Genomic DNA, 27,637 nt, shown 5'->3' with positions numbered 1-27,637 from the left:
GACCAACCAATTGAGGCGACAATCGTCCATTTGGGCAGACTTTCGACCATCGTCTCACTGCACACACTGACCCGACTTTTGTACGAGCGGTCGTATGTCGGCTGGTTGAGCAGATTATTGGACAAACACCCTGTAGTGTGTACCCAGCTTAAGATTGAAAAATTATGGTACATTCGTTGCCTGTGAAAGCGTTCTGTGCACAATGGACTCTTAGGATCAGGGCTGTGCTGCACGGGTCGGTTAAGAACATGACCACCTATGTTAACATGGCTCTGCGTGGTAAAAATGATTGCCCACATCTATCTTGAATTTGCATTTATTATTTTGTATTGTCAAGTCACATGTGTCTGCCTGTAAGGCTTAGCAGTACAGTCGCAGCACGTAAGGGAAACTTTTACTTTATTATCAAGCAGTGTACAGATTGTGACCAAATGGAAATAGTGTACTTGGGAATTTGCAGTATGAGTATCTACAGACCACTAAAGAGCGTAAACCGGTGGATCCCAAACGTTCAGTCTCCATAATTTTGTCAATGCACCCCTAAGCCAAAGTAATAACCAAGTGGGCCCCGCTTCGCTTACCGTGGTACCCCAAAGAGCCACTGCGCACAGCTCAGGAACCACTGTCGTAAACTATCAATATACAAGTTATCAACACAAAAAACATGACCAGCCTAAAGTAGGCTATGAGGCAAAGATACATTTACATAGTTTTAGATCCAACTGGACTGGACGTAGCCATCAGCCACAAGACTTCAAGGAGAGGAGAGTTACGTTACTTATATATAAAGACTGGGACCTCTGTATAGCGGGAGCTTAAAACAATGAAAATGCAGCCATGACAGGAATTAGTGACATTGCTGAGGCAAACATACATCTTTAAACGCATGCACACAGAACACTTACCGTTTTATCTTTCCAATTTACACTTAGCAAAACAAAAACTCACACAACAAACTTAATGAAAAGGGAATTTTATTAACTTTTTTAAAATCGTAAAATTTGAGGTAAAACACTTTACTTTCAAATTTTATACAAAATACAGAGCTATCACATACCCCTGGGAAAATATGTATATTATACATATATTTCTATATAACATTACATCATATATATATAATATATATGCCAAAAAAGTTGTGTTTTTTTTTTTGAAGACTTTTTAGAAATTGTAACGTCTAAAGGCACTGCACAGATTAGCTAGTTTACAGTTATGTACATATACTCCCCACTTTAGTCTGACGAGTGGGTCGGATACATTAGTCCCCTATACGTATCTAGAACAAACAAAACAATGGGGAGAGTACATTAGAAATGAATATAATTCCTTTGGTTGGGGGGGGGGGGGGGGGGGGGGGGGGGGCCGGGGGCAGTGGGGCGAGTCTAAAATGAAGGAAATAAAAATAAAATATCCAACACCCCCGGCAAAAGCAATGCTGGAATTAAAATAGGGACAATCAACCAAGTGTAAGGAGACTACATCAGGCCTCAAGGGGGCGTAGCTGCAAAAAGCTACCTGAATATAATTGGATTAGACGGTCTCTGAGGTAAAATCTCTTCAAGCGTTCCTGTCTCTTACACACCGAGGGGCCATGTTGTGAGGTTAATCAATATTAAAAGGAGAACGCCAGTTGGCTAGGGACGTCACAGACACAAAACATGACAGAATTCAACCTCCCAAATTGGTGCTCAGCCCATAAAAATGGCTGCCTTGACGGATGCACCTTCAATATTCATGGGCTCGGTGTGAAAGGGCGACAAACTAAAGTACTTGTTGATTAGAAATGACACTTATTTATGGGGAAAAATCCCGCACACAGCTCAAATGTACACAAGATTTAAAGTGGGCGTTTAACATGTCGAATGCCAAAAACTCAAAATATAATGTAGTCAAATGGACCCGTCCACACACATCCGCTAAGCATTGGCTTTGCCGACGCTCAGCACAATATAAAGGAATACTAAGAAAAGGCTCACACCTAGTACACTATGCTGCAGGGATGTCCTGAGAACATGCTACGGACACTTCAAGGCCTGGACAGAGTACAAGACTTTGTCTACTCTATAACAGGGCCTTTTGCACTAACAGCTCCCAAAACGGTATTATATAATTGCCAGATAGCAAGCGTATTAAAACTGCTCAGGGACATTTCCTTTGTGGTCAGGTTTTCAAACTACATGTATTTCGGTGTGAATAATGCCACGACGGTCTTGTTCAACATGAGTTCCAACATTCACAAACTCTGCGATACGTCTCTACATCGAAGGCTAGACCTCACATCACAGCGCTACATTACACCAGGCACACCACTGAAGGGGTATTCCTGGTCACGAGTGAGGACATCGGTTCATTGTCAAAAAACACCCATGAACAGTGGGGCCCTAATTTTAGACTATTTAATAGTCCCCAAAATTATACTTTGGCTTCTATTTCACTGCAGAAAGACAACGCTCACAGTCACATCTCAGACCGCAGCAGAAAGCTTAGCATGTGAATTACACAGCCAGGATTAACGTTAGGAAGAGGCAGACAAGGGGGGTAGAGACCACATACTTGTTAATGCTTTGTAAACTCCTCCTCCAGACCACTTGGTTGATTGTGCATTTAGTGTTCATAGATTACACAGAGACAACAAACCAATGTGCATTACATTGCTTTCTCTTTTTACCATTAAATATTTGGCACTTTCATTGAAAAAGATTAGAAAATAATTATATCTCTTACGTTTAATAGGGGGTACACCGAACAATGTCCACCTGCATTTCTTCAACTGTTGCAATAGCAACTTCTTAACACTAGAGGGCTCTTTGTTTAATACAACGTTGCTTTTGAGCTCAGAGCCTTTCTTTGCATATATTTCTAATGCAACCTGGCCACTATTGGCTGGTCCAGTGTCTGAGGCCCTGAGATCTCCCTGAAACATTAATAACTGCGCCATTGGGATGAAGTGCTAATCCCAACTTTAAACGAGTGGAAAAGGCTACTCAATCCCCTCTGGCTTTAAGAAAAGGTAACAATCGATAACTTAATGTTACTATCAAGTTAAACTAAAAACACACACTTTATTATACAATAGCAAGCCTACACCTGTCATAGAAGCAGCATCTATATTTGTCTGGCACTTGGGAATAGAGAAATAAAGGAATCAAGAATTGTGGAATTCTATGTTCTACCAGTAGGGGCCGACATCTCTTCTCAGAGCCACGAACCCTTTGCTAGGAAGTGGTTTCCACATCCTGTTGTAAAGCGGAGGGCCTATAATCATTCCCCTGTTCCTGAGTATAATCAGTCATCATGTGACGTTTTCAAACCTATGGAGTAAATATTTGTCCCCGAAAACAAAGTCCAAAATGATTCACATGACAGTCAATTTTATAGTCCGTTCCAAAGATTAACACAGAAGCACTAATACGTAAATCAGAAATGTGTGGGGTAGAGCAGCCAGGCCATTGTTAAAGTGAGCAGCTGTCTGTATGTCTGCATTCATGGCCCAGCCACTTACACTGAACATGAAGTGATCTGACATCTGAGTGAAGTGGAAGCAGCCATGTGCGTGGGTCAATCCCTTATACCCCAAATTCCCATTTTTTTTGTTCACCAACTCCCATAGTCATGCACGCAGCCCCAATTTTATAAGCTCCACAAGAAAAGGCCATAGATCGTAGGCAATGCAGACGCGGAAGAGACGGCGGTATAAGGTGTTAAACAGGACGGGCTACAGGTTAGACTGCATTCCTGGACATGACATTGGGAACTGGCAGTAACTCTGGGGAATTAAAGACGCAAAAGGTTACATGACAGCACCCGAGGGAAGGTGTCCCATTTCTCTCTTTTCTAATTAACTGCTTGCTGGCAGCCAAGAGATGACACAAAAATGGCACTGGATCAAAGCCCCCTCGACCCAGCGAGCCGAGAGTGTCACTAAGCCTCCGGATTTCCAGGCAGGTGATCACTGTGCACAAGGTGGGGGCCGTGGACTCGTTTCTCCCAGGGGCTTAACAGTTTGCATGTTCTCCCTCCTGTCTTCATGGGTTTCCTCACAATCAAAAAATATACTAATGGGTTAATTGGTTTCTGACAAAATGGACCCGTGTGCGCTTGGGAATTAGACTGCCAGTTCCAGTGGGGCAGGGACTACAAACGGGCCATCAACTCAATTTTGGTCCAGCCATTCCTGGGACCTAACCCCACCATAAGGACTTATGCACTGCAGCTGCGATACAACCTCAAGGAAGACAAAGGGGGAGCTGCGTGGACAGCCCGACTGAGAATGATTGAAGCTTTAAATGAATCAATGGCTGCCTCTGGTCTCCAGAGTACAGACTGAACACTAGAACAAACGTGATAGATTTATGGCAAAGCGAAGTGACTTGGGGGAAGGTAGAACGTCCCCCAGCTAGAAGTACAAGCTCTTGTCTGCTCACTACAGCAACTAGCTGCATTCTTACACCACAAGACTTGCAATAAGGCCATATAGTCAATAAACAACCACAATATAAAAAGGTGTCAGACAGATTTCTATGCTGTTTTCTTTGTGCCTTAACTATACACAGCATTTACATTTAATGTGAAATTGTATCAAAACCACATTAATAAAAAAAAAATATATAAAAAGTATTTTTCAAAAGTTCTTGTGTTTTGGCGTTTGACAAAAAAATAGGTTTTGTTTTCAAAAGACGACTGCCCTGCTTGCATTAGCAGCGGACAAGTATAAAATGACTACCGTACATTATAAGAAAGATGAATCTTGATGCAGTTACATAAAAAAATATATATATATATACCCGCGGCGGTAATAGGACACACAAAGTGTATGACCTTTACAGAGCTGCTGAGGGAGGTCGGGTATATAAAGGAACCAGAAACTAAAGTGAAAACTAAGTGAATAAAATTCGGGACTCTCACACCGGCTAAAACCACCTACAACAAAGTATCTGTCAATTTGGGAAGCAGCCTGGTCTTAATGGAAGGGTGTCTAGTTATTCTGGTTAACTAATGAAAGAGATAAGTTACTGAAATGACTGACATCTGCACAACAAGGATATCCAAGCTCTTAATGAACTGGTTTGTGGAGGTTATGCAATAATAGAGCATAAGACCTGCTCGCTGATTACTGGCGATTTAAATAACACGCTGTATTCCTAGCTGATCTTTTCTTCTAATAGAAATCAAACCGATGTAAGTGAGGAAGCAAAAGCAAAGTCAGAAAACCTTACAATATCCGCAACTAAATCTACATAAAAACACGTTCTGCTAAAAAAACAGGATAATTGCTCGGAGCCTCTTCCAATCTCTGCATCCAGCTGCACTAACCAATAGCATCACCAAAAGCTCACTCTGCCACAAAAACGAATATCCCCATTAAAATGTGACACTAGACACCGGTCTCCAGCACAGACATGTGTTCTAGCAGATCCTTAGGCTCGTTTCTAGATCAGGGGAAACCACAGATAGGACCGTGGGCCAACGGGCAAGAACTGAAACATTTAAAGCTTCAAAGTAATGGTTGGGACTTGTAAATTACCAGGAATGTATGAGCGTCAGAGGAAACACAGGCAGACTTCTGCTAAAAAATGTACGAGAGACAAAGGGGATGTACAGCATGAGCGACTTTTTTGTTTTAACTTCCCTGGACTTCCTGTATTCTCTTAAATCTGCTTCCTGTAGGTCATGAAACCGCAAGTTACACATCCTGGTGTTCCTATGTCAGGAAAGGTTACATGTGAAGAGCATCTGAATGGTCATATATGCATGCAGGCATCACACACACATCTAGTTACCCATCTGCACATTGGCCTGGCTGGAGAAGAGGTAAAAGGTTTCCTTTTTGCTAGATTAGTACTGCCGCTTTAAACTTTGTTATGTAGAATGACTTTCCGTGTACAAAAATAGGGCTTTTTATCCATGACATCACAAAGGGGAAAATATAAAACTAAAACGCCCACCCACAAATCACACCCCACTCCGTTCTGGAATCCCTACAACCCTTGTTGTAGTGTCAGGTTTTAGAACAAGCTCACTCTCTCTTTCAATAATCGCTAAAGATTTTGTTACAGGCAAGAAAAAGAAACCTACCCATGGGATAGCGCCTAACCCGGATCAAGTGGAAGCGAGGTGGGAGGAAGGGGGACACCAAGATCTCTTCACTAAAATTCTCTCTTCAGGGAAGAGGCTTTGAGCGGAGCTCTGCACCACAATAATTCTATGTCATTATAATAAAATAGGTTTAGATGTTTCCATCTAATAGGCAAAACACAATGTATAGTTTAAGCTCCTCTTAAATACATAAGAGGTAATGTTTTCCCTGAAGCCTCAACGAAAAAAATATTATATATATATAGATTTACTAAATAAACATCACCTGCAATGTTAAGGAAGTCTGGGAATCAAAACAAAACCTTTAACCTCACACCTTCTGCAGCAATGCTATATAAATAGCATTATACTATATATGAAAAAAAAAAAAAAAAAAAGAAGAAAGAAAAAGAAACCACAAAACACATCTTCCATGTTCCAGGCCCAGTACTAGGAGTCAACGGCGGCTACGGCCTTGGTTTCTGCCGGCAGGTCTGGCGAGCGGAGGCCGTTGACGATGCAGCTGATTTTCCTGCACTCTCGATCCTCCGTCGCCTCCGCTTGACGTTCCTCGTTCCAGAGGCGTTTAAGGCGCAGCTTGGCTGGCAGAGAGTCCTCCTTTTTTTCCACCACTACAGAAGTGTCTTTCGGCACCTTATCGCCAGCATCAGCGTGCTCTGCTGTACACTCCTTCGGGTAATTAAAGCGAGGTGACGCAGTGGGGAAAGGTGGCCAGGATGGAGCCGCGGGTTTCACAAATGTATATCCTTTCTGCTCGGTGTCTGGTCTTGGAGAAAACGTATCTTGTTCGTCTTCACTGTCGTTAAAATCTTTCTCTGCATGGTCTGAAGATTCTAGCTCGTCCTCGGATACCGGTTCCACCTTCACAGGCTGTAGGAGAGGCTGTGGAGGAAGTGGACGTTCTTCCTCAGGACTCCGAGCACGTTCTCTATGTTTCCGTCCCACCGGAGGAGGCTGCAGCTTAATGGGGAAAGATGGCTGCTCTTCAGGAGAGAAATGACGCTGGGGTGGTGGCATCATAAAGGTAGGGAACCTTGGTAAAGTCCGTGGACTTAGGTGATAGTTAAATACAGAACAGGCCTGGGCCTGCAGGTAGTGTTTCATCTCTTCGGGGTTGAAGTTGAAGCAGCTGCCACTATGGAAAGCTGGGCTCAGTCCTGGTGAGGGACTGTACGAGAAAATAGTTGGAGTCAGGGACAAGGCAGGCGAGATGGGTACGTTCATTAAGCCTCCACGCCCTGGAAGAGGTGACAAAGCAAAGGGGCTGTGCGGGTCCTGGTACATCCCAGGCATTGAGAACACTGGAAGCAAGAGATCAGATTTATGCTTTTGGAGGTTGTGGGCACCTGAGCCGACAGTATTTCGAGGGGACAGGAGGTCTGCATTGCGACGCCACTCTGAGGGCATGTCTTCTGGTTCCGAATGCATTTGCTTGCGGTCGCCAACATCATTTAAAGACTCGCGGCTGGACTGCGCCGTAGAACTCCCAGAAAAATGACTGCCGTGTGCATCTTCATTAGGGGAGTCTAGAGATGAGAAGTGAAAGTGGGAGGAGGCCGTAGGGACTGGCGGAGCACTCTGAGGAACGGCACCTACGGGGAGAGAGGAACACGTCATTCTACAATCGGTGTGTAAAATGAAGACAAGGACAGGAAAGCAGACAGGCAAAGCAGTACAATCCCACTTTGGATTCCTTTTTACAAGCAATTTCATACACCCCCCCCCCCCCCCCCCTTACCTGGCTTGTTCTCTCGCCCTACTAAGACTAAGACTTCGGGCTATTGACACAATTGATTTAACAATAAATGCTGGTGCCTGGATTGTGAAAGTCGGCAGCCACAAATTATAGGATAACGTGGAAACAAAGTGGACTGTCAAAGGGTTTGGGTGGCCCTTTGTCTGATTTAAGAGGCACCCATAGCACAGAAAGGAGGATGTCAGGAGTGTGGCCCAATATTCAGATGGGGAAGATTTAGTGTGAAAACTTACATACAAATGTGACTATAAATCTCTAACGTGCAATTGGCATTAAACAGCAACACTTTGCTACGGTGAATTAGCCGGACTAATCCGAAACCTCAGTATTGAAAGAGGAGATTATTCGTGTCCCGAGTTATACAGTATGTGCCCTCTACCTTTCTGGTGATCTTCAGAGTTACAAAATCGATGTATTTATACTGGGCAGACATGCATTTTTCCCCGTGCATACGCTTTGCTGTGCTCTTCGCATTCGATAGAGCTTTGTATCGTACACTAGGGCCACGGAAATAACTGATCTAAAATGGTATTGTTGCAAAAACGTGTATTGGGTAGACGTTGTAAAAGGACGTACAACATAATAAATTTAAGCCAAGGGAAGATGGAACCGCTACTAGGTATATGGAATTATAACCAGAAGCAAGGAACACAATAAATAAAACTATGCACACAAGCACACGTGGGCACGCCTAGAACAGGACAGTACAAAGCAGCACGGTTATTGGCCATACGGGCCCTTTGCAACAGCTGTTCTGACACAGAGCAAAGAGCAGAATTGAAACTGTAGTAGATCTCCGTACAACAGGTTGCGTTTCCTGTCTATTCTGCCCAAGGCAGGAGAAACAAAATAGTAATCATGCAATCCCGTGCCTCAAACACAGGAACCGTTTTGCTTGAAGCTAAACATTTACAGCCTGAAACTAAGCGGAGCATTATGAGCCAAACACATGAAATGACGTCCTTTCCCGACACCGACGAATGTACATGTGTCCTCCTGTCACCCAGAATGATCAATGTAAAACTCCCAAGGGCTCGTTCACACCTATCCAACGTTAATGTGCTCCTCACGAATGCATGGAAACTGCATTAAACATCAGAGGTTTCTTGCGTGCTGGTTGTCACACTTTGTTTAACATTTAAAAATGCTATATAACCTACGTGTCGCGTGTTAACACTCGACAACAGCACAATAAAACTGCACTAGTTAAAGCAAAATGCATGAAAAATAATAAAAATCAATCACACCCAAATGCACATTAGTTTTCACGCTTTCTTTTTTACCCCAAACAGGCAAAAGGTCCCAACACACAAGTACCAACGTGCTGCCAGTACTAGTGCATCGTGCACATATTTTAGCAGGGAAATTCCACTCTCGTTCAGCTACAAAAACAGAAGTGTCACAGCCAGCGGCTAGTTCTTCCCAGGCCAACCAATAAGGAAGGAAGGGGGGGATATTTCCATAGTGTAGCAACAGTATGATTGTGCATTTTTTTTTTCTCCTTTTATCACTACAAACATTAAGGGCACCACCGATTCCTCTCAGGAATAATACTGCCACAGCTTTAAACAACGATCTTAAGTCATCAGCTAGGAATTTTATGTAAAGTGTGACCCTCTGCAACAGCCAATAGGAGGGCATCAGGGTCACTGTGCACCCAATCGGAAGTGTGCTCAATGATGTCCCATGCCTTGCAGTGATTAATCTGCAGAACAGCAGCTCACATGCAACACAAAGGCAGTTCTAGGGGCACATAAATTAGGCACAATCCATAGGGATAACACCCTGTAAGACACAGACACATCCAGCAGCTTACCATTGGGCCTTATATTGATGAACGGGTAATTGGGCATGACCAGCTTGTTAAAGTTGAACTTGTAGGTAAACCGCTTCCCCTTAGTTTTATGCAGGATCCTTTTGTTGTAGTAGTATCTGCAAAGTCCAATAAAAACAGGTTAGTAATCCGAAAAACACTCAGTTCTGTAACATTTCTATAACTCCGGTAAAAGCCATTACTTTTATGAAGAACCATTTTAAATCGAACCACACCCCTTAATGTTATCCAATTTTGCATTTTTATGTCACAGATAAAAACCTGATGAGATTTTTTTTTTTTAAACCCATATAATATCAGCCTCGCTGACCTGTGCTTGTGGCAGACATAACACTATATAAACAGGCAAGACCTGGCAACAACAAGTGTGGCGTACGGGTTCTGTGGCTGGGCCAGATGTAGCCAATAGTGGATAGAGGAGCGAGCATTTCTTTTTGGATAAACTGCTGCCACTTGTCTATACTAATAAGGCTCTGCCATTTATCATCAGAAAAGGTTGGTCAGGAGAAAACAACCTACACAACAAGAGAATGGTCTGCACAAGGCACGCAGTCATCACCCATAAACAGGGCCAATGATAGGCACACCTAGTCTGCAGACAAGACGTCCACACACCCTGCGTGCACCAGGCAGATATCATGACTAGCAGGGCTGAGAGGAAGGGGGAGAGGAAGCTGCGTATCTCTATCACAGGGACAAGGACGCTATCAGCTGCACTTTGTGATTAGAGAAGCCACAGGCGGATCAGACAGGGCACACAACTTTATGGAGCCCAGTCCGGAATACAGTTTTGGTTTTCACTCTGGTGTAACATAAAAGTATTTGGAAGAAAACAAAAGTCTCTAACGAAGCAGCTTCTCAAACCCCGGTGTTCAATAGTACCAACCTGCGGATTAACATTACAACCTAAAGATGCAGAGATACCAGGCATGATGTGCAATAACAGCTTCATATATAGCCGGGAACATTATTGGAAGATATGAATATAGAACATTAGACAAACCATTGAGCCTAATCAGCTGTTTGGAGATGTAACCAGCCTGATTCCCATTCAACTTTAGACAAGCTTAATACGTGCAGCAATCTACATCTTTGGGTCACCAAGATATAACAGCCCATAATTGTGTCCGTTATCTTCTACAAGGATATGATCAGATTTATCCGTTTGCCTATTTTTACATAGGGCATATTTACAAGAGCGCATCAACATAACGAATTAATTTTTTACCATCATTTCCATGGGCATAATTGAATACGTGAATGGATATTAAAGCTATATTGTTTGCATTAGCTGAAAAAGTGCTACATTTTCCTGTTCCGGTGTTAGGTCAACGCTGGAGAATCAACCAATGTTTCTAGTTTTAAACAGCTTTGAGGTATTACAGTACCCCATACCTCAAGCTGCAACCTCTCATCCCTAGGTTTTGAAATTTCTATACATCTAGCGTCTGTTGCCTTTTTGAAATATAGAAATAAAAAAAAAAAAAATCCTTATTTTGTTAACGACTGTCCTTCTAGAGATTGAAATAACCACAAATTATTTCTTCATGGGGAATAAAGCCTTTCAGATTCAACAGCAGCCATGTACGGCTGGCACTAGACATCACATATAGGACAGACTTCAGCGATTGTCAGGCCGGTCTCTGTACAAGTGTTGTCGGTTTGATGAATTGCTCTATATAAACGTTACAGATGTCTGGAACAAGCTTCCAGTAGATGCATGCTGAGAAAAACAGCAGCAAAGGAGTTAAAACATACTTGGGACACACAGACCTATCCTGAGAGAAATGCACATGTCTTGTGCGGTAGGTGTTCATATCTGCACACACCAGACTTCCTGTATACAAGTCAAATCATGATGGTATTTGCAGCTTAAACGGCTGACCGAAAACCTGTATCCAAAGTGGAACATTTGGAACCATTGTTACACTGATACATGCATGTAACAGGATGCAGAAAAATAGACATTTATACTCCGGATAACGAAACACCCGGCGCAAACTAGTTTCATGTTATTACAACAAAACAACAAGACCTTCCAGGGACAGGAAGAATAAGTGGGAGGCGATGCATCAGAATATATAAAAAGAACATGTTTTTCTGCTTTGGAGTCACGACTGCTGTAGAACATCCAAATAGAAGTGGGTTTTCTGCCCATGCCGGGGCTGGCACAGGTGGCTGTGGGGGAGGTATGGGGAGAAAGTATAGGTAGCAGACAGGGCTGGAGATCCAGAGAGGAGACAGTCGTCTATCCAACCCAGCTCTCAGAAAAATGTTTTTTTCCTTTGAAAGAACCGAGTGCAGAGGAATCTGACACCTGTACAAAGAATTTAGCCTGGAGAAGCCTCACCCAGCGTCATTATGTGAAGCACCTTCTGACTAATGACAGGTCCTGTGATCGATTTCCCAACTAAGCTGCTGTTTACAAACCACACTGATGTACCAGGACAATGTCAGCTGTCTATCTGCACCTAGTATTACATTCACAAAGAGGAGACTCATTCTCACAGTAATATCAGGTTCTCACAGTAGAGAGGTTTAGATACCATTGTATGCTATTAATGGGGGCTTTATTGGCATTTACAGATCATGGTTTGCTGTCCTGATCCCCATATACACAACACACAAGGCTTTTTAGGACCACTGCTTTACCATCTGCAGCCATAATAATGGACAACACAGTTCACCTACATCTACTCTATATCAGATTCCTGGTATGTGGCAGCACGGTGGCTCAGTGGTTAGCACTCCTGCCTCACAGCGCTGGGACCACGAGTTTGATTCCTGACCATGGCCTTATCTGTGTGGAGTTTGTACGCTCTCCCCGTGTTCGCGTGGGTTACCTGAGGGTGCTCCGGTTTCCTCTCGCACTCCAAAAATATACCAGTAGGTTAATTGGCTGCTGACCAAGTTAACCCTAGTCTGTGTGAGTGCGCTATGGAACTTCTGTAAGTTCTATTCTAACAAGGCAGGGACGTGACGTGCACGACAAACCATTCTCTGTACAGAGCTGCGGAACTAGTGGCGCTATATAAATAAATGGCGATAACCAACGTTTAAAGTCCACATTCACTCAGGCGCTCCGTTCAGTAACACGTTAGACACGAACAGTGCCTAGTATAGTTTAATACACTGCAGCATGTATATGATTGGAGAGGAGGGTTTCTGAAGCATGCAGAGGAACGCTCTTCCATTGCATCAACTTTCACTATCTGTTCTACATTAATGGAATCATGTTATTTAGCCTTATACAATTTTAGAAGTGGGATTCGTTTACAAATTTGATTTTTGTCCCACATTGTAACGTGAAACATGCCCAATTTAAACCCTTTCCATGAGGAATAGGCCATGCCAGGATGTGTCACTTGGACAGTGATTTACCCCTGAATGATGAAGAAAATCCAGAAAACATGACCAGCTGAATGAGGGGTGAGTTGACAAACTGCTTTAGACAGGAAAAAAAACCTTAAGGTCAGAGCTTATTTATCATCATTACAGCAGATCAAGAGCCCAGCTCCTTCACTTACCTAAGTGCCCGGCTCAGCTTGTCATAGTTCATCTGAGGTTTACATTTCCTCCGGCCCCACAGCCTGGCCACCTCGTCCGGGTCTTTGATGACAAACTCTCCGTACTCTCCCTGCTGCCAGGCAATGACATGGCGGAACTCCTCCTTCTGCAGCAGCTCCAAGATGAAGTGCCACAGCTGGATCTGGCGGGAGCCGGGGCTCGACTCCGCCCTGTACGCCCAGTCCGGGAAGTGATAACCTACAGATCGTTAAAGAAATCAAATAAATGATAAAAAAAAAAAAAAAAAAAGGACAAGTGATTGCAAAAGAAAAGATCAGACGAAAAACATGGGAAACTAAAAAGACATTTAAGCACGTACACAAAAAAAAATAAGTAGAGAAGAGCAGAGATAGATTAGAATTGCCAGCATTAGACAAAAGCACAAACAAAACCTACACATACAAAGGAACATCAGAAGACACTGGATATCCTGAGCAAGCACTCTGAATTCACAGGACCATCTGGGATATAGACTGAGGACTGTGCAAAGGCAGTGGGGGGGGGGAGAATGGTGTATAAAACAAAACACCATTACCTGGATGACCAGGCAGAAGCCGTTCTTCAATCAGAAAGAGACAAAGGGATGCAAATTTGTCACAAAAAGGTCATATGGAGAAAATAAGCCTCTATATGCTGGATTGTGTGGTGTCAACTGCAGTTTCAAGGTAGGGAAAGTGGTAAGAGGCAGGTATAGCTGCAAGACTGGTCTCCTTGTGGATAGTATAACATTTGTACATAGAACGCAGGTGTCAAATAATAAGTGGATGATTTCATCCGTGGCTCCCATTTGATTGTAATGTCTGCCATTAAATGTGTCTGAATTCCCAGGCGGTCATAGCATTAGCAGTCATAACAGAAGTGGATATGTTGTCACACACACTGAACTGTGCGGTCAGACTACGTAACAGAGCACAAAAGATGTATAAATGAAAAGCAGTTCTAACAGAAGCAAAGAAACAAATATCCAGCAGGAAAGAAAAGAACACAATGAAAGCAGTAACATTGTATAGATTGTATAGTTTTGTAGGTAGACACGACAGCAGAAAACGATTGATCATCACATTGCAGCAAGCTGGGCTCAGCTGCAGCCACCTATCGTGCGGAACCCCTCAACAGGCTTCTATGCTGCAGGATAACTTTAATCTTTTAAGCATGAAAACTGGCACATAGATCAAACCACCTTTAACTACCAAATGGTGCACGTAACGGATGGGTAGACCATTACACATGAGCATAACTTTCTCCAGTGGGTGTAGACAGCAAAAATAACTGAACAGGCAATTTCTACTGCCAGGCTGACGAGTGCCAGGGTACCTTATTTATTCACTAGTTGTACTGTAGATTCTGCATATTTAACAGCCATGTATCAAATAGGTCATTGTACTTATACCACAGTTATACACAATGGGCTCAAGTAAACAATATTTTTGGGAGGAGAAAGTCTCCCACGAGTTTAAAAAGAGGGATCCAAGTGTGAAATGGGTCAATGCTATTACAAAGAAGATGTTACAGTGTATTTTGCAGTGCAGTAGAAGATTTGCCATTAACCAAATAACTCACTTATAGCTGCCATTGGTGACAAGTTATTTTTGCATTGTACAGGCATGGCACCTGTAGCACCGATAGATAGCATTAACCCCAGCAAGGGACGCAATCCAGCAACTGTACTATAGAGGGCACTATGCACAAGGTGTCAACTGTAAACTACAGGAAGGACAATGACCAAATCAGAGAGAGCAGGAATCAAAAACACCTATTAAATAGAAGATTTACACTGGATCTTTATATCCACCACCATCTGGTCATGGGCTATGATGCATCTAACTGTACAAGCAGTACATCTGCAGCAGTCTTACCTCCCCCTCCTTTTGGCTTTTCTACAATACTGCAACCAGTTTTCATCTTTCTCCTTCTTCCTGCTGACTGTAGAATACAAAAAAAAAAAAAAAAAGGAAAAGTTTTAAAATGTTATAAGAACACAATTTTCAATTATGAACAAACAACAAGGATACTATAACAACGCAGAAACCTCCAACCACCATAATGAAGACTGTTTAAAAACAATTTTATTTTCATTGTCTTCCCAAGTCACGTTTATGTCCTAATACACATACTACCTGATTTTACGCGCAGCCAGCAAGACACGAGGGAAGGCTACAAACACAATAAGCGCTCATCGCTGGTGCATCCTCTTCACAGGTGAGCAATATATTGGGAGTGATCTGTGTGTGACCCCACAGTCTCACAAACAAAAGGAAATTAACAGCTTACGCATTTCCTTCCTCGCGATCATAGCTGCCAAAGGCATTGTACCGTCCCACCCTCGCACCACCCCCCCCCCCCCCCCTACTTGTGGTGACAAAACAAAGGTTACCAATAAAGCAGTGATCTCACAGCAGGAAGAGTTTTGTTTTCTTTTACAAAACGACCCATCATGTGGACACAGGGCTGATAGGAGGGTTTTCTGGAAGATGGCACGTTAAGCGCCAATGGCTACGAGTCACGTGCCAATATCTGAACTACCTCAAAGCCTTCATTACAGCTGCAATCCACTGTGTGCTTCACAGACTTCTCACTCAAAGACAATATATGAGCCTGTAACCATGTGCACTCAGGACACTGTTGATGCCACAAAATAGGCTTATATATGTTACAGTAAGTATTTGTTTTGCTCCCGGAGATGTAGATGTTGCCATCTGATCCAGACGAGTCCATTAGTTGATTATTCAACTTCCCTTGTTTATTTTTTGTTTTCGTTGTTTGTCCCCTTCTCCTTTCTCTTGCCCGATGAAAGCTGCACCCCATCCACCCCACTTAAAACGTTGCACCAACAAATTGGTACAGTTGGACACAGCACGAACTACAATTGCGTCCTGAGATGCTGGTTCTGCAGCTACAAGCAGCCGAGACAGCGTTCAACCCAGATTTGTTTTGCAATGGACCCCAACAAAAGTGCTAATATATGTAATTCATGTCAGTGCCGCAAGCCCTACAATAAGCCAACCCCCTCAGTAACTCTGCAGCCGTAATTTACACTGTACACACAAATGCACCGTGAGTGTAGCCAAGCAGTATCACAAGAGATGTAATCATTTCTCCCCAATGCCGCCTCCCCCTTCCCAACAAAAAACAAATATAGGAAATATTTGAGATTCTAAAAAACGCAGACGATTGCTAATGTGCTTGCACTTCCCCATTACATTGCCGATATCACAGTTATGTACATCTCTGGGTGTCTAGCCCAAGGAGCCTGTTGTAGTCACACTGAAACATCTCCCACTTTCTTCACCAATATTGATGTTTCAACATGAATACTTGCAAACATAATTGTCCAATTTCAAGCATGTTTTTCATTTTAAACAATAGTTAGAAGTAGAAACCGATGTTTTCTATAAACTTTATAACCTACAACAATTTCCCTTCTAGATCATCGGTTATGATATTCTATGTGGAGACACGGACATTTAACCTGCTTACTAGTATTTATGGTATATACCCCCTTCCCTCCCAATCAATTACACGTTAAGTTGGCAGCAGGAAGGGGGGAACACAAAATAACAGCGTACAGGAGCCAAGCCCTGGAACCCAGAAGTGTGTGTTTTATAAATACTGGTGTAAATAAAAAGACAAACAAAATGTGGCTTTGCCTGTAGCAGTCACTCAGATATTATAAATCAATATTACCTCATACAAGGAGACCCTGGCAGCAAATAGTTACTGTCTACCTAGTTCCTGAGATTTCCCAGCCCTGACTTGAAAACAAATTCCTGAGGGCCCCCAGTGATAACATATCCCAGACTCTAAAGTATATAAAACTACAGACAATAGTTTTAAGGTTTGCGTCCCATCAGCAGAAACAAAGCAGGCAAGGTGGAGACGAGCTACGGTTTTTCCTTTGTCTTCATGTAGAGGGAAGTAAAGCCACATACACACAATTACCTGGTAGCTGGAGGGCCAGACTGCATAGATCACATTTTTTTATCATACATATTAAGTCAAGTGAATTTGGTCAAAAATCTTAGCATATTAAGCATAAGCAGCTGCAAATCCAATGTAACCACCACTGTAACTGGCCTTCGTGATAAATATGTACAGACACCATGAGGGGGGGGAATTCAATTCCCCCCAAGGTACCACCGCGTTAAAGATTACCGTTATTACAGTAATATTAACCTGGTTTTCTGCTCGCAGCAAAAGCCAGCATTAAAAATAATGTAATAACGGTAATTACGCGCAATATTACTGTAATATCGGTAATAGTGTGCAGGCCACTTTACTTTTAACAGTAACGCGGCCAATTGAATAACCGCCTACACTGAAATAGTTGCAGTTTATGTTAATGTCACACTGAAGTAGTGTATCGATGCCGTATAATGATGCACGCTTCCAAGTTCCAAAACAACAACGTTCAAAAGCAAATAAAATAAGACGCCTGTCAAAGTCCTTACTCAATTTCTTGCCATTACTGTATCAAATAGACTGAAGAAGACCCCAAAACAAAAATGTTTTTAAGAGCTCTGCAAGTAGGAAACCAAAGAACAGGCAGATCGCCTTTAACCAGATATGGTTTCTAATTGTCAAAGTGTCCAGACACAACCAGGCACCAGGAATTAGGGGGTGCTGGCGCCATCTGCCAGCCCATCTCCCTTCTCTAGCGCTCTGCTAGTCGCCACCAGTGACTCATGGGTGACATCAGCACAAGCACCTTGTTCAGTTTCCTCATGAAACCCGCTAGTGTGCACTAGAGTTCCGTACGGCGAAGTTAGCGAGTGTGAGTTACCTGTGCTTTTGCCATGTGCAGAATTTTGTCCTTAATACAGCTGTTTCCAGTGTTTCGAGGAAAGTTATGGTGGCTGAGAAGTATCTAGCATGATGTGCACAAATATTTACGATCGTCTCCCGGTTTGGTAAAAAACTACTGACTCCTAACTGAGAGAAATTTGCCCACATCTGGCTTAAAGAAGGGTCAACTAAACCAGATGCTTTTAACCTATGGATAGAACCAAATACATTGGTCATTATGTGGCTTAGCGTCTGCTACCATCATCATCATTTATTTATATAGCGCCACTGATTCCGCAGCGCTATGATAGTTTATTTCAGAACTGTACTACCAACTTATAACGTTATTAATTTTAATATTATACAAGTCATCAATTTCCCTTTTCAACTCAATCTAATTCCTTTCTTTTTTTAATATATTAGCAAAATACTTAAATGACCACTAAAATTTTTCAGATTTGAGTGTAAAATACATTGGTCAGTGGTAACCTGCAGCTTTCACTATAGCTCTGTCACAAAGCAACGCCACTATAAACTGGCTGAAGCCCCATCCGTATCTTCCAGGAGTGTCTCTCAATGGCACCTAAAACAGGTCAAAAAGCCGACAATGCAATCTACTAAGCAGTGACATCACTGACCCTTTAACAGTGTACAAGCCAACCATATGCAGAGCAAGACTGCAAACATGTCAGTCATTCTGTGTCTCTTCTAAAGAAGCATCAAAATCATGCAACACCAAAAAAAAACACCTCATCAGCACCCCTGAAGTTGACATACCGGAGGATATAAAACTTAATTAATGTATCTAATAAAGGCATATATTGGTCCCTAAAATCTTGAAACTCTTGGGAATTCAATATATTTCATGTGAGGACACTGTGCGAAATGAGTGTTCAACATGTAAAAATAAAGGAAACAGGAGTTTAAGCATACAATTAGGTTGTAAATGACTAAAGAATAAGAATTGAATTATCTAACAGTGAGACAATACAAATAAGATATTAAACTGTATGTTGTCCCCAAGACAATCTTAATGTAGAAAATAAAGCAGAAGGAAGCTGTGGTGAGCAGGTGTGTAATCAAAGGAGTAACTTAGATAACAATTGCTGAGCCGCATTGCTTTAAACTCTACAATCAGCTTTCAGGAAGTGGGTGTACGCTATAAACCAGCGGCATGAGTCTTCAAGCGTCACACACTGGCTAGGATTTCTATATCATAATAGACCATTCTTCTCTGAATCACTGACACATCCTCTGGTTTTGCTTATGCTGTCTAATGGCTTGCAAGTTGTTCCGTTTCTGAGAATACTCAGAGCTACATTGTTGTGTTTGAATGCAAGTCGCTCCAAGATCTTAAAGCAGACACAATGGATATGTAAATAGTTAATTGGATCTAGCCCACATGTTCTCACTAAAAAAAATACCAAATACATAATTTTCTAAACATGGATATGTTTTTCATTAAAATGCCCCGTCCCCCGTAAATACCATCTCTTCCCAATAATAGTAGTTCGGAGAGTCCCAGTAATTCCACAATTGTCTGTAACTAGCAGTGTCCTGGTACCTGTATCAATCATCTTTGCTGCAGTAGCAAATGAAAAGCAGTTACTGTGATAGATTGTTCTCTCTAGAAGGGACTAGAGAGCCAAGCAGTGCTGACATGGTTAATACCTGAAGTCACAGCATTGTGAGCATGGGGTAAATTGCCAACAGCAAATTGTGGAGGTCGCAGGGGAGAGACCACCATCATCATCATTTATTTATATAGCGCCAGCAAATTCCATAGCGCTTTACAATTGGGAACAGACATTAATAAGACAATACTGGGTAATACAGACAGACAGAGAGGTAAGAGAACCCTGCTCACAAGCTTACAATCTATGGGACAATGGGAGTTTGAAACACAAGGGCATGTGCTACATCATATTGTACATTGGACCAGCTAGAATGCAAAGGTAAAAGTACTGAGTGGGCTGTGTGATCAGTCACACAGTAATGTTGGTCAGAGGGTACCAGAGGTACTATCAGGAAGGTCGGGGAATTTGGTAAACGTCTTAATAAAGTGGAAAACCCCTTCAAGGAATAAAAAGGGAAGTACTAGCACAATGTGCACACTAAGATATCCAAAGTCAGCCATTGGACGCATAACTTCATTATTCCACCAACACCATATGATAAAGTTGCTGCAAGGCACTTACTCATGTGCTTCACAGAATTAAAATCAGTCTGACAGATATGATAGCCAAGAAAAAGGACTGAAAAGATAGACAATAAACGCACATTTATGTCTCACTGGCTTCTGTGACAATATGAATCTATGAGGTGAAGTGAGTTGCAGAGTTAAACAGCTGTGAAGGTCAGGTCTCCTTATCAAAAGGAAAAGAACCATATGATCACAAACCACCAGGCAAAACATAAAAGCCATGATTAGCAGGAAAGAAGCAGCTGAGAATACACAAACAAATACCATTGCAAACATCATATATACACTATCTGCTCAGTGGTAAAGTAAACGCCAAAACAATCAGAGGAGCCGACAATCATAACATTGGAACAATACTACAGCAACCCGATGAATGGAAGGGTGAATAACATTTAATAAACCTCATCAATGCTATTCGGTGAATATCAAAACATTCCATGCAGCTCAACACATCCTACTGGACAAAAATTTTGGTTTGAACGCATCTTAAGTCAATACAGAAGGTGTTAAAATGTCGAATATAAAATATATATATATATATATATATATATATATATATATATATATATATAGCCACATAATAGTGTCCTACATACAAGTTACAGCAGTGGCAACGTTCCTCTTATACAATCTCATTTCACCTAATATCAGACTACTTAGGCTCCAAGTTACTGCTATTTTGGATTTTTGAGGTGGACAGTTCCCTATACAACAAGATCTTTTTATCTTCAATAAGAGACCAGGGTGGGAATAATTATATAATCAGCAGCAAACCAGGCAGCACTTTACTGGGGAACAGGGGATACCTATTAAAACATCCCGCACCTAGAAATTCACTGTTCCCAAGAGCTCACAATCTAAATAGATAGTAGACCGTACAACTGTAAATATCCACATAAAGAGTAATATTTCAAACATTGATCTCAGAAGAGAAACTTTAGATCTAAGCAATAACATTCTATGACTTATTGTGGCCATTAGGAGCCCCCAGAGCCTGATATGAAGCCACAGGCCCATCCTTTATATCACAGGACACTCAGTGACTCCTTATATACATTTATATATACATATAACCTGCAGTATGGCGTCCACAACACTAGAGATGACTGGATCCCTACAGACTGGGCACCAGGAGCTCCTGACATGGTAACACATACATGGACCAGCATGCACCGCGCCAGCCACTGTGGGACTTGTAGTTCTCCACCTGGTACATGGAGGGGGGTCTATAGGGCCATACAACGGCCGCCTGGGCGTGAGAGAGGCCGCAGGCTGCCGTGTCTATAATACCACAGAGCCGGACAGACCTGAGGCCTCCCCTGGAGCACGGCCTGGGCGCTCGGTGACGTCCAGCGGAGGCCGGGGACCGGCTGTACGGAGGACACGGACGTCTTACCAGTGCCAGCCGCTCAGTCACAGCTCCGCCGCTTCTTCTCCGTCCTCCTCCGCCTCCGGTCTCCTCATACGAGCGAGCAGGAAGTGTCAGACGCCTTATTAATCCCACTTCCGGTCTGCTCCCTGGCCCCGCCCTCCGTACGCGGGCGGCTGGGAGGACCGACGTAGCGTGGACCCGCCGACGTCAGCAATAGACCCCGCCCCTATCTCAGTCACGCCCTCGAACAGCTCCTGCGTCATCACTAAGCCCCGCCCCCTCCCCCTCCAAAGCCTTTACCAGCACTATCCGTGAATCCCCGCCCATCTTCAACGTCACGGTGGATCCCCCGCCTCCGCTGCGCGTCACCAAGGAAACCCCCCTAGTGGCCGAGTAAGCCCGCCCACCAATGACGTTGCATGCGTCGTCCAAACAGTTGGGGGGGGGCGCGAAAAACAACACGTGAGTACAAAAAGGCGGGGTCATGCAGGGCGCCATGTTGAAAACTGGCAAAAGTCTGTTAAAAGAAATGTAAGAAGTGGGCGCATGTTTGCTACTCTGCACCACGAGCTTATAGCAATTTGTTGTCTGTATGTGATGGTGTAAGAGCGATGTGTTGTGACATGTGACTCAGTTGAGGTAGCTGCATGTACAGGGTGATGATTTTATAATATGTATATATCATCATCATTTATTTATATAGCGCCACTAATTCCGCAGCGCTGTACAGAGAACTCATTCACATCAGTCCCTGCACCATTGGAGCTTACAGTCTAAATTCCAACACACACACACACACTTGCCAATTAACCTACCAGTATGTTTTTGGAGTGTGGGAGGAAACCGGAGCACCCGGAGGAAACCCACGCAAACACGGGGAAAACATACAAACTCCACACAGATAAGGCCATGGTCAGGAATCGAACTTGTGACCCCAGTGCTGGGAGGCTGAAGTGCTAACCACTGAGCCACCGTGCTGACTAAAATATTGCTTAAGGGCACATACCTCTCATCATTGAGGGTTACACTTTATATTTCAGTCGATAATGGAACCTAGACCCATGCCAACGGGGCTAGCTTATGAACCCCAGTGATGGCATAACTTAGAGGTCTCACATACTGATGATCTATATTGAGAACACCAATCCCTAATTTGGGAGTCCTGTGTTGGGGACGCACGTGATGTAATTATATCTTATGGTCATATCGGGTCAAGTAATATAGCCGGATTTATACTTATTCCTATGTGGTTCTGCAGGGACGTCATTGTGCGATTATTTAACCTTGCAGATATCACAGATTGAATTGACTAATTTAAGTTCCCACAGTCGGGTGTATCAATATTTTAAAAGATATTGGATTTTATGTGGGTGAATTATATACCCACATTAATCCATTTTATCTCTCGTGTGCTTTTAATATTTCACTTTTTTCGACGGACTAGGAGATCATATTTCTTATATTGTGTAATAAAAGTTAAGTTTTAAGATAACTTCCTTATTCATTTATAGACTGGAGTGCACACATTTTCTTTTCTTACTCTTCTTGTAATAACTTCTAATTAATTATTAGAGTGCAGCAACCCCTCCATTGGATTGGATTTATTTTTCGTTATATACATATTGGATGGAGGACGGTCTATTCATTTATATTGTTTTTTTTCTTTGGTGCAGAGCTTACCTTTTTCTTCATTACTAAAATATACAAATCAGCGCATAGATACGACAGAATTACCTCAGACCACTAGAGGCACAAACTTCATATCATCATCACCATTTATTTATATAGCGCCACTAATTCCGCAGCGCTGTACAGAAAACTCACTCACATCATATCTTCCTATACCCCCCACACTCCCCTTCCTCGTTCACAATGTAAATTGTGTCATTGCATATTTGAATGTCACTTACATGTAACTAGTATTCAACCTTGACTACAATGAAGTTGTATTAATACAGTATCTTAGTCCCCTCTAATGAGGACTGTCCTGCCTAAATTGGGACAGATATGAGGTATGAAGTATTTATTTACTGCTCTGTATAGCTGTTTAACATTGTATTGGCATTCCTCGTGTATTGCTGCGTAAAAAACAAAATAAAGTGATTCAAAATGAAATGTAATACACACCATCTGCATATAATCAATACAGTGCAAATGTATTAATTATGAAATCAATTGGAATGTTGAATCATATTTAGTTTTATTCCCATTTTGTAAATTTGACCCTAGCTTTCGAATAAATGGCTTAAACCTGGAAAGCACAAAGATATAACACCATTAAGGACGCAGTGAATGCAGGATTTGGTCTGGGAAAAAATACAGATGGGCCAAATACAGCGTGTCCTCATTATACCACCCCACTTTATAATGTCACTGTCGCCTAACATCAAATATATTCATCATCATCATCATCATCATTTATTTATATAGCGCCAGCAAATTCCGTAGCGTTTACAATTGGGAACAAACATTAATAAAACAATACTGGGTAATACAGAGAGGTAAGAGAACCCTGCTCGCAAGCTTACAATCTATGGGACAATGGGAATTTGAAACACAAGGACATGTGCTACATCATATTGTACACTGGACCAGCTAGAATGCAAAGGTACAAGTATTGAGTGGGATGTGTGTGTACCACTGTTGGTCAGAGGGTTGGTGTCTTGAGTTAGCTGTGTAGAGGGTGGTAATAGGGGAGATTAAGACAGTGGTTGAGGAATATCATAAGCTTTTCTGAAGAGGTGGGTTTTCAGAGAACGCTTGAAGGTTTGAAGACTAGAGGAAAGTCTTACTGTGCGAGGGAGGGAATTCCACAAAGTGGGTGCAGCCCGAAAAAAGTCCTGTAACCAGGAATGGGAGGATGTGATGAGAGTGGAAGAGAGACGTAGATCTTGTGCAGAATGGAGGTGTCGAGTTGGGAGATATTTTGAGACAAGTGAGGAGATGTATATCGGTACAATTTTGTTGACGGCCTTGTATTTTAGTAGAAGAATTTTATATTGGATTTGTTGAAATACAGGCAACCAATGTAGAGACTGACAGAGTGGCTCAGCAGAGGAAGAACGGTTTGCAAGAAAAATCAATCTACCTGCTGCGTGCAAAATAGATTGTAGGGGTTCAAATCTGAGTTTGGGAAGACCAGTAAGGAGGGAATTGCAATAGTCGATGCGGGAGATGATGGGTGCATGAATTAAGGTTTTTGCGGTGTCTTGTGTGAGACAACAGAAAAGTAAATTTTACCCCATTATACCACAACATGATTATTATTATTAATATTATAAAATGTGTCTGTTCAGTTGGAGAGTAAAGCATATTACAAAGACAGAGATTATCAACATTACACTCAAGAGGCATAAATGCAAAAATATCAGGAAGTTGAGCATAATACAGTATATTAGACATAACAGGTACGGTTAGGTGGGGAACTGGTAGGGTTTAATGCACAGGTTGGCTTTTAAGGAGCGCTTAAAACGTTGGAGGCTGGTGGAAAGTCTGATTGGGTGTGGAAGTGAAGATGAAGGACGGCATGGGAAAGAAACTAAATGTGGGAAATAGATGAGCGTGGAATCAAGGGAGACAACTAGGCAGGGGACCTGAGGAACAGAGGAGAGTGTTATGTTGTCCACGTAGAGAGGTAGTACTACAAGTGCCCAATCCCCTTCATTCTGGCTCCTAGAGACTAGGGGGCATCCTTGTTTGAAGGACGGGAGCCCTCTTTTAAACATAGCCCCTGAGAAGTTATTGTCTGGAGATCATATGTGATCACCAGACAATAACAGCCTACACTACAGAAAGTGTTATGTTAGATATGGGATGGAGGAGCTTATAATGCTCAGACCCCCTCCCTATCTTGGCTGTAGTAGGTTGTCTATTTTTTAAATATGAGCTATCCATATTATTCCTACAAATAATGCATTTCATTCAAGACAGTGAAAACTAGCAATAAAATGCATCATCATCATCATAATAATATATAACTGTAGATTCCTACTTTTTGCTGTTTTGGAAAGGTGCATCGATGCTGAAGCAAGAACCACAAAGTATTACTTGGTGGTGTTTAGAAAAAAATAAATACATTAAACAACACATTTTTGGGTACATTTTCTTTGCCGTGGCAGGAAACATAAGCAAACTAATGATATTTGTTGAAAATTCAAATGGAGGAACTCAACTGTATGGAAGGTACCGCCTAAACTTGGCGTGATGTATGTCTCAATGTACTTCCAGGTATCACAGTAGGTAAAACATGTTTCTTTTTGCCCACAGCTTGAGTCACAAGCAGAAGTCAGCAATGTTTTAGTGCTGTAACGCTGCACCATCCCACAGAGCTTCATCACCCCAGGCTCCGGCGGTACTTCTCACACGAAACAACGCTATCATTTGTGTGGGTACTAAATAAACAAATTACTGATATTGATGTTGGAATGTGACTAGTCCAAAAAGTAAAAAATAGGCTCAGGGGTGAGGAATAGCCTCAGAGACAAAGGGATAATATTAGCTCTGTGGCTATATTATATCAGGTCTCAGCCGTCTATTTGGATCACTTAATTGATATTTCCTTGTGGACTACTACAAGAAATAAATGTTCTTATTCGATTTTTAAACAGCAAAGCAAAAGTAGTTTGCGTATAATGTATTACTTTTTCTTTGTATTTCGTATTTGTGCTTAATTACATTTTATATTGCAAATGCGCCTTTTGCATTTTTCGATAGTTAAGACATCATTTTCTGTTGCGTATAGGACACTTCATTACATTATAATATTGTTTACAAATAGATTGATGCGACTTTAGCGTTTGCTACTAACCAGAGACGGAAATAGCGAGCTGTGGGCCCCGGTGCAGGGAAGCTGGGAGGAGGGAATGGGGGCCCACAGCTTGTTAGTTTCCTGTGCAGCGGGTCCCGTTATCTCTGTGGACCCCGGTACACGGCTCCTGCTGCACCAATGGTAGTTTTGCTACTGCCGGTTTTAAAGCGGCAATAGCCAGACCCCACTCCTTGTATAAAGGCATACAGATGTGGGGTCCGAGTATTGCCGCTTTAAAACTGGCATTTTCACTCTGTCTATGGTAAATGACGTAATTTCCTAGTGTAGCTGTTTAGCCCATTCGGATATTACACTGAGGGCTCATTCAAACTTTCGGAAAAAGTTCTTATCTGTTATATAGTAAGTAGTCTTTTTATTATCATCGCCCTTATTGCAATCGTTATTGTCGCTTCGGTTAAAAGTATGACGGCTTTTACATAGCCATAATATTGACTACCACCGCCCCATAAAGTACCCCATGTGGTTCCATGTTGCTGTCTACTCATCTTGCAATAAAACCTCAAATCCTTGTAATCTTTGGCTTCTACCATCAGTGCTCATTTATTAGGAATAACGGTGGGACACAGGCAGAAGCTTGAGCAGGGCAGTATGTCATTTATAAACACTGCCCTGCTGTATTATTCTTGCTATTGGCTCCAGAAATGCTTTCTGCTGCAGTGAGTCTTTTGTTTGAATGTAATATTTCCCTCCTTATGCAGCCAATGGCTCAATATGCAAATGACAGGGAGGAGACAAATTAAACAGCAATGAAATGGTGTTCAAAGGAAATGGTCTCTGCCACCGTTTTGCTCTGGAGACAATCTAAAATGTTATCAAACTGTTCAAAATGCCAACAGAAGCATTTTATAACCAGGGATTTCCATCTTGTACATAATATTTATTTATGACAATTAAGGTAGTACTGTTACCCTTTTGGAGGGAAGGAGACCTCTCCCGCAGTTCCTGCCTGCTCTGCCATTGTGAGGGTGATGTTACATCTTCCACCAGTAAGCAGGGGCAAACGCAGGATTTGTAGAGGGGGGTTTCCACACCACGCCACCAGTGGGCGTGACCAGCATGCATGGGGGCGTAGCTATAATATTAGACAGTGCTTGGCTGCTCTCCAACTCTTCCTATCCCCATAATATACACGGCAATGCTGTGTGCACTACTGTTAGGTGCAAGCAGCTCTCCCTTTTCAAGTAGAGCTGTATGAAGCG

General features: G+C 42.4%; 1 protein-coding gene across 2 annotated transcripts; it reads right to left on the bottom strand.

Annotated features, from left to right (window-relative positions):
• Positions 1-957: 957 nt before the first annotated feature.
• On the bottom strand, positions 958-21,769 carry ETV3 (ETS variant transcription factor 3). 2 transcript variants are annotated; one of them, XM_075192702.1, is made up of 5 exons: positions 21,624-21,769; positions 15,110-15,162; positions 13,214-13,451; positions 9,669-9,784; positions 958-7,688 (listed from the first exon to the last, which is right to left on the bottom strand). In XM_075192702.1, the coding sequence occupies exons 2-5, from the start codon at positions 15,153-15,155 to the stop codon at positions 6,526-6,528; spliced, it is 1,563 nt and encodes a 520-aa protein (XP_075048803.1). In that variant the 5' UTR covers positions 15,156-15,162; positions 21,624-21,769; the 3' UTR covers positions 958-6,525. The 2 variants fall into 2 exon arrangements, with proteins under 2 accessions (XP_075048803.1, XP_075048804.1); XM_075192703.1 differs by having other exon boundaries at positions 15,110-15,176; positions 21,635-21,769.
• Positions 21,770-27,637: the final 5,868 nt, after the last annotated feature.

The sequence above is a fragment of the Mixophyes fleayi genome, chromosome 12 (genome assembly GCF_038048845.1).
Source record: "Mixophyes fleayi isolate aMixFle1 chromosome 12, aMixFle1.hap1, whole genome shotgun sequence".
In the NCBI taxonomy this organism is placed as follows: domain Eukaryota; kingdom Metazoa; phylum Chordata; class Amphibia; order Anura; family Limnodynastidae; genus Mixophyes; species Mixophyes fleayi.
This window is presented reverse-complemented; position numbering and strand designations above follow the sequence as displayed.

Coding starts and splice junctions, on each gene's coding strand:
- ETV3 (XM_075192702.1), bottom strand. CDS start 15,155: ATGAAAACTGGTTGCAGTATTGTAGAAAAGCCAAAAGGAGGGGGAG. Junction 9,785..13,213: donor AAGCTGAGCCGGGCACTTAG/GTAAGTGAAGGA, acceptor TGGACTTTGCAG/ATACTACTACAACAAAAGGA. Junction 7,689..9,668: donor CATCAATATAAGGCCCAATG/GTAAGCTGCTGG, acceptor CTCTCCCCGTAG/GTGCCGTTCCTCAGAGTGCT.